The following is a 6,702-nucleotide window of genomic DNA, read 5'->3' as shown; positions in this document are numbered from 1 at the left end:
CATGGGCTACCGTATGTAGCCAGCAGCCAGCGTGAGCGGCCAGCAGCCGCAGTGAGCAGCCGTCCAGAAGCCAGTGACTGATCTGCCTCGCCTGGGAAGAGCGCAATGATGGTGCCAACTTGGGCCAGTGAAGCAACACCCTCCGCAACTGGACTGAAGTACAAGACGACAGCAACTTGTCTGTTCCCCTTCCCCCAATTCCCCAGTGCTGTTCCCATCTCCCCAATTCCCCAATAAAAATCTTAAAAAAAAAGTCCATTTGGTGTCCTTTACTTCAGTTTTGCAAAACTCCCCTGCCCCCACCCCCGCCCAGGAGTGGTTGAAAGAAAATGAAAAAGCTCTAACCTGTTAGTTCAAAGCCAGATGAAAGAGCCCGGGTCCTCCTGGTCTCTTACTGCCCAGAGGCAGGACTGGCGAGGTATTTATCTGCTGTTCTTTTGGCTCAGCCTCTTTACCTTGGACTCTCCTACATATTCATTGCTCATTCTCCTTTAGTTCCCTCCCCCCACAAAGTGGGGGGAACTTCAGCTTCTATATCTCATTTCTCCAGAGCACAGGAATGAGAAAACAAGCATCAAGGCCACCGCATGATAAAGCCCTCGGGTCTGTCCTCAAAGGGACACCCAGCAGTTGACTGCCAGCTGTTTGGGATCCATAATCCATGACTTTAGAAGTCTCCCAGCACAATGGGAATGTTTGCCTTGTGAAGTAAATACACCTGGGGGAGGGGAGTGCGGGGAGGGGGGACTCCTACTGGCTCCTCTCTGAGCGTGTGGTGGAAAATGGTGCTGCCTTGCAAAGCTGAGAAATGTGCAACGGTGGCAGCTCCAGTCACTAAATTTTATGGGAGATGACTTTCTTTCCCACCCAATATGTTCAGAAAATCAATTTTGCCGCTTCCCCGCCCCAAAGCTCTGGGTTCCCAGAGGAAGAGCGGTGTTGATGGGCAGCCCCCTAGTGAAAACGAGCTAGTTCTCTGTGGCCTGTATCATGAATCAAGCTTTTGGGCGACAGCGCCTCTTAGTACAGATACTTGGCATTTGCCCCACATTTTCATTGTAAAACCAGTCTCAGCAGATTCCTCAACCAAAGGTACTGTGAGTGCTTCTGCGCCTAAGGCCCCAGAGGCACCAAATACCGCCAGAAGCTCTTCAGGACACTGGTTTTCCTCCACGTAAAAGCCTGTGGTGTAATTTACAGACATTAAAACGTCCAGGTCCTCCTCAGTCTTAGCTCAATGCGCCTCAACAGTTATGTATACCCATGTAACCACCACCCAAAACAGGATACAGGACATCAAGACAGGATACAGGACATTTCCTTCACCCCACAGGGATCTTTCCTGCCCTTTTCCAGTCAATCCTCCGCCCCCCGCTGCCTCTACAACAGAAGCAACTACCTTCTTAGTTTTAGTCCCATGGTTGCTCTTTTAATTTTTTCTTCGAAAATCTTTATGGTCCTGGATATATATTTAAATATAGAATTCATCTGAAATCAAGGTTTGTGCATGAAGTACAGAAACATTTACTCTCTGGTCCATCCAGTTTCTATTTCATCAGTTTCTTTTAATGATTTGCTTCCTTTTATTTACTTTAGGCTCAATCTACTCTTCTTTCTCAAGGTTCCTGTGCTCAAAGCTTATCTAATTGAGTTTATCCCTTTTTGTCTTTCAGTCTAGCAGTCGGCATTTAAATCTGTAAATCTCTCTAAGCACTGTGTTAGGTCACCACCCACCTTTGCCTGCTAATCATGCTATAAGTGATCATACACATCCCCATGCCTTCAGGACTGGGGTACTCGTCCCCCAGCTGTTGGGGGTGTTGGAAGTGGGTCCAAGTCAGCTAGTGTCTCTCTAGGAACTCCTTTCAGCCAAAGAGCCAACAGAACAATAGCTCAGAATCTCTGAGCGGAACCAATAAATATAAACTCTATGCAAAGTGAGAAGTAACAGAAGTGAAAGAAAAGCACATGGGGGCCACAGTATCACTTTTTAAACAAGTTCCAAGCTTTACTGAGACGTCATGTACATGCCCGTGTTTCAATGGAGTTATTTATCTTCTTACTTGTACAAGTACTTCATATTCTGGATTCAAGTTCTTTAATAGATATACTCGTATGTTTTGAAAACAGTTTTGCCCAGTCTGTGGCTTATCTTTTCATTTTCTTAATACCATCTTTAGAAGCACAAATATTTCTGTTTCTGATGAAGTCCCACGTAAAACTATTTTTTCTTTTACCGCTCATGCTTCTGTCTCACCCAGCTCATGAAGATTTGCTTTCTTCTGAGAGTGTATAGTTTTAGCCCTTACATTTAGGTCTACGGTCCATTTCGAGGGAAATTTTGCATGAGGTGTGAGTTAATGGTCTAAAATCAGGTTGTTCATTTTCTTACTGTTGAGTGTTGTGTCCTTTGTAAATTTTGGATAACGGTTACGCTCAGGTATGTATTTTGTAAGTATTTTCGTCCTGTCTGTGATGTCTGTTCGCTTTCTCTGGACAGTATCTTTCTCAGGGCAGAGGTTTTTAATTTTAATGAAGTCCACCTTGTCAGTTATTTCTTTCATGGATAGTGCCTTTGGTGTTGAACTTTGAAAATCATCGTCATAGTCAAGGTCATCTAGGTTTTCTCCTATGTTAAATCTAGGAGATATTTTTTTAGTTTTGCACTTTACTTTTAGGTCTACGATCTAATCTGAGTTAGTTTTTGTGAAGGATGAAAGGTCAGTGTCTAGATTCTTCTTCCTTCTTTTTCTTTTCTCTTCCTCCCCTCCCGCTCCTCCTCTTTTCGTCTTCTCCTCTGCACTTGGACGCCCAATTGTTTCAGCACCTTTTGTTGAAAAGACTATCTTATTTTCTATTGTATTGCCTTTCTTCCTTTGTCAAAGATCAGCTGCCTATATTTATGGGGTCAATGTCTAGGATCTCTATTCTGTTCCATGGATCTATTTATCTATTCTTTCACCAATACCACACTGTCTTGATTATTGTAGCTTTATAGTAAGTCTTGAAAGTTGGGTAGTGTCAGTCCTCTGCCTTTGTTCTTCTCCTGTAATTCTGTGCTGGCTAGTCTGGGTCTTTTGACTCTCCATATAAACTTTAGAATCAATCTGTCACTATCCACAAAGTAACTTGCTGGGATTTTGAGTGGGATTGTGTAGAATCTATAGATCAAGTTGGGAAGACATATTGAATCTTCCTATCCATAGCATGGAATATCTCTCCATGTATTTAGTTCCTCTTCCATTTAATTAGAGTTTTGTAGTTTTCCTCATATAGATCTTGTACACATTTTGTTAGATTTATGCCTAAGTATTTCTTTCCTTGGGTGCTAATGTAATTGGTGTTTTTAATTCCAAATTCCACTTGCTCATTAATGGTATATAGGAAAGCAATTGACTTTTATACATTAACCTTATATCCAGCAATTTGTATTTCTTAATCCCCTTCATCTTTTTCACCCATCTTCCCACCTCTCCCCCACCTGGCAACCATCAGTTTGCTTCTTGTATCTATGAGTTTGTTTCTGTTATACAATGGAATATTACTCGGCCATAATAAAGAACGAAATCTTGCCATTTGTGACAACATGGATGGACCTAGAGGGCGTTATGCTAAGTGAAATAAGTCAGACAGAAAAAGACAAATACCATGTGATCTCACTTATATGTTGAATCTAAAGACAAAACCAACAAAACAAATTCTCTCCATATTTGTCTTAGAAAGTCTTTATTTCTTCTTCACTTTTAAAAGACAATTTTACAAAAGCATTTGAGCTCTTGCTTCCTGGCAACTGTCATCAGTTTTGACTCAGATAAACTCTTAAAAAATTCTCTACAGGTTTGGACATCCTTAGATTGACAAGCTGAAGATGGTATTTAGTCTGAAAATCTAAGCCACCTCTGAGACTTACTCATTTTACCCTGGGTTATCTCCCACATATACATGAGACATACATGTTAATAATAAACTTTGGTTTGTTTTACTCTTGTTAAAAAAAAAAGGCAATTTCACAGGATACAGAATTCTACGTTGGTATTTCTTTTCTCTCAACACTTTAAATATTTCACTCCACTCTCTTCTTGCTTACATGGTTTCTGAGGAGAAGTGGGATGTAATTCTTACTTTTGCTCCTCTACAGGTGATGTGTTTTTTCCCCTCTCTGCCCTTAGTGTATGAATCATAGTTGTTTTAAATTCCCGGTCTGAAAATTCTAAAAAATCCTTGCCACATTTAAGTCTGGTTCTGATGCTTGTTCTGTCTTTTCAAATTGTTTTTGTTTTTTTTTTCCTTTCAGTATGTCTTGTAGTTTTTGTTTAAAGCCAGATTGTCGTGATGTGGGGGTAAGGTGTGGGGGAGGGGAAGTGTCCTCAGGTTTCACTCAGCCTTCAGTGAGCCTGTGCTGCTGTGCTGCTGCGAGCTTATCAGTGCTTTGCCGTCACCCCACTCCCCCCTTAGGTGGGACAGGGTGGCCAAGGGGTGTGGAATTGGGAATTTCCCACCTCCCAGGTAAGTTAGGCTCTGACAAAACCCTAGTAGGTTAGGATCTGCGAAAATGGTTTCTGTCGAGGGCAGGCCTTGTTAAGAGTATAATGCTCTGGTGTATTTCAAAATGGTTACTTTCCCCTCCCCCTGCTGGAAGCTCTAGTGGATTTTTCTCTGATATTCACTGTGAGAATATGGTAGAGTTCCTGGAGGTAAAACAAAAATATGGGGGGGGGGCTCCTATGACTGGGCCCCCCAGCAGTTTTTAACTCTCAGTTTGGTTCACACTGAGTCTCCTGCAAGTCGTCAATCACAGTTGAGGTTTTCCTCCCCTGGCACTGGTTTTCATGGAGGTTTCTGCTAAGGTGTGATTCTTCGTATCTGCCTGTCTCTCTAATTCAGGGGGCAGTGGTTTGTCCCGTGACCTCACTTTTCTGAGGGATCGAGAGTTGTTAATTTTTCCAGTTTGTTCAGCTTTTTACTAGTTGTTAGGATGGAGTGGAGACCTCTAAGCTCCTTACGTCCTGGATGGGGAAACAAAAGTCCCCCATATCATTTCATTTTCAATTAAATGACAATCCAGAAAGATTGGTATTATTATTTAGTAGAGGAAGACAAAGATATTTTTCATCTTGCCAAACATCTTGAGGACAGTGTTGCCAGAGTCTGAGTCCTGGCCCTGGAGTGACTTCAAAGCTGGTTCCCTTCATCAGGAAACAATGCTTATCTTCGAGGTTCCCCATATTCTGAGCCGTTGTTGAAAACTTTCCAGTGGAGAACATTTCTGTGCCTTCTTTCCCCATGGATTCAAATGTAGGACATTTTTAGGGGCCAAGAAGTCCCTTCTGAGGTTTCACATGTGTGTCTCCAGGTGACAGAACATCCCTCTGTCCACGCTCCTGAGGCAATGAGAACAGCCTTTCGGCACTATCTTTATAATAAATATCTTTGCTCTTTTTCCTTGGAATCTTGGATCTCACCATCTGAGTCCAGGAGGAAAAGCAATTGAAAAAATAAAACACACGTGTGTCCAGGATCAAAAGAGTACAGTTACCACGAAGGTATATAGATACAGGGAGAATATATTACACTCTCTTGTAAAGTAAGCTGACTCCACACCGAATTGCCTTAACGCCAAATGCTATTATAATGATCACGCTTACCCCAAATTCATCTGGAATGACTCAAATCAAGCCCTCAGCTGGTAGTTTCAGGGCTGAAGATGACTTGGCCTTCGTGCCTACTTAGAAAGTCCCTATAAGTACAGGTATTACAGAGGGACTTGGGGACTTTTACATCATGTTCATCAGCCAGGAAGATCATCAGAGCATGAAAAAAAGAAATCTGATTTATGAGATTGCGGTGGGGTGGTTAGCAAGGGGGATGTTATCCTAGCAATGATTTCTCTGTTTTCAAACCTTATTTTCAAGGCTGCTTATCTATTCTTTTTGCACCAAAAAGGACAATTCAGTACTGAGGTATTCTTATATTTGACGTGAAGAGAATAGACCACAGTTCTGGACAAAGTGAGAGAAGCTTTGACAAGTGGTGTCTGAGGCATAGTTCTGTGATCTAGAAGTGAAATTCCAGAGTGAAGTTCTAGAAAGTGCACCAAGCCCCACTGTCCATGATGCTGAGTCCTAGTGGATACAGATTATGAGGGCTGGGAAGTAGCCCAGAGAAGAGCAAAATCTATTTAGGTGCAGTCACCTGCTATATGAAGTGGCTGGGTTGTACAGGTCCCTCGTGAGTCCGCCCATAGCCTGCCCACTGTCAGAGTCCGTGATCTTGGGGACCCCTGGATTACAATATTGCTCAGACTTCACTCTCTTCAATTGGTTTAGCTCTTCAGTACTTTATCAAGAAAGCCTACAACTATCCAATGTGACTGAAATAAAGATCTGTCCTTTCTCATTTATTGGTGGACTGGTAGAGTTTATTTTTAATTGGTTTCCAGAGTCCCTCAACCTCTTGTCTCAAAACTCTCTTTTTGCTGGAGATCAGGGCACTACATAGAACAGACATTATTAATGGGCCTGTAGCATCCTAGGTCATGAACACAAATACATTTTAGGCTTTCATTTGCTGCTCTGCTCTTTCATGTCTCTGGCCTTGGCTTTGTGAACTGAAATAAAAAAAGCTTCCCAAGATCCCTTGCAGCAGTTCATGAGTGAGGCAACATGGGGGATCACCCCCTGCCTCATATGCCTTTTTTTTTTT

General features: G+C 42.3%; 1 protein-coding gene across 1 annotated transcript in view; it reads right to left on the bottom strand.

Annotated features, from left to right (window-relative positions):
* HSD3B2 (hydroxy-delta-5-steroid dehydrogenase, 3 beta- and steroid delta-isomerase 2) overlaps positions 1-2,244 on the bottom strand; it is an 11,508-nt gene extending 9,264 nt beyond the window's left edge. The window contains exon 1 of the mRNA XM_019655803.1: positions 2,238-2,244. Within this exon, the coding sequence (XP_019511348.1) occupies positions 2,238-2,244 (7 nt within the window). The remainder of the gene's footprint in view (positions 1-2,237) is intronic.
* Positions 2,245-6,702: the final 4,458 nt, after the last annotated feature.

The sequence above is a fragment of the Hipposideros armiger genome, unplaced genomic scaffold (assembly GCF_001890085.2).
Source record: "Hipposideros armiger isolate ML-2016 unplaced genomic scaffold, ASM189008v1 scaffold_247, whole genome shotgun sequence".
NCBI classification, from domain to species: Eukaryota; Metazoa; Chordata; class Mammalia; order Chiroptera; family Hipposideridae; genus Hipposideros; species Hipposideros armiger.
This window is presented reverse-complemented; position numbering and strand designations above follow the sequence as displayed.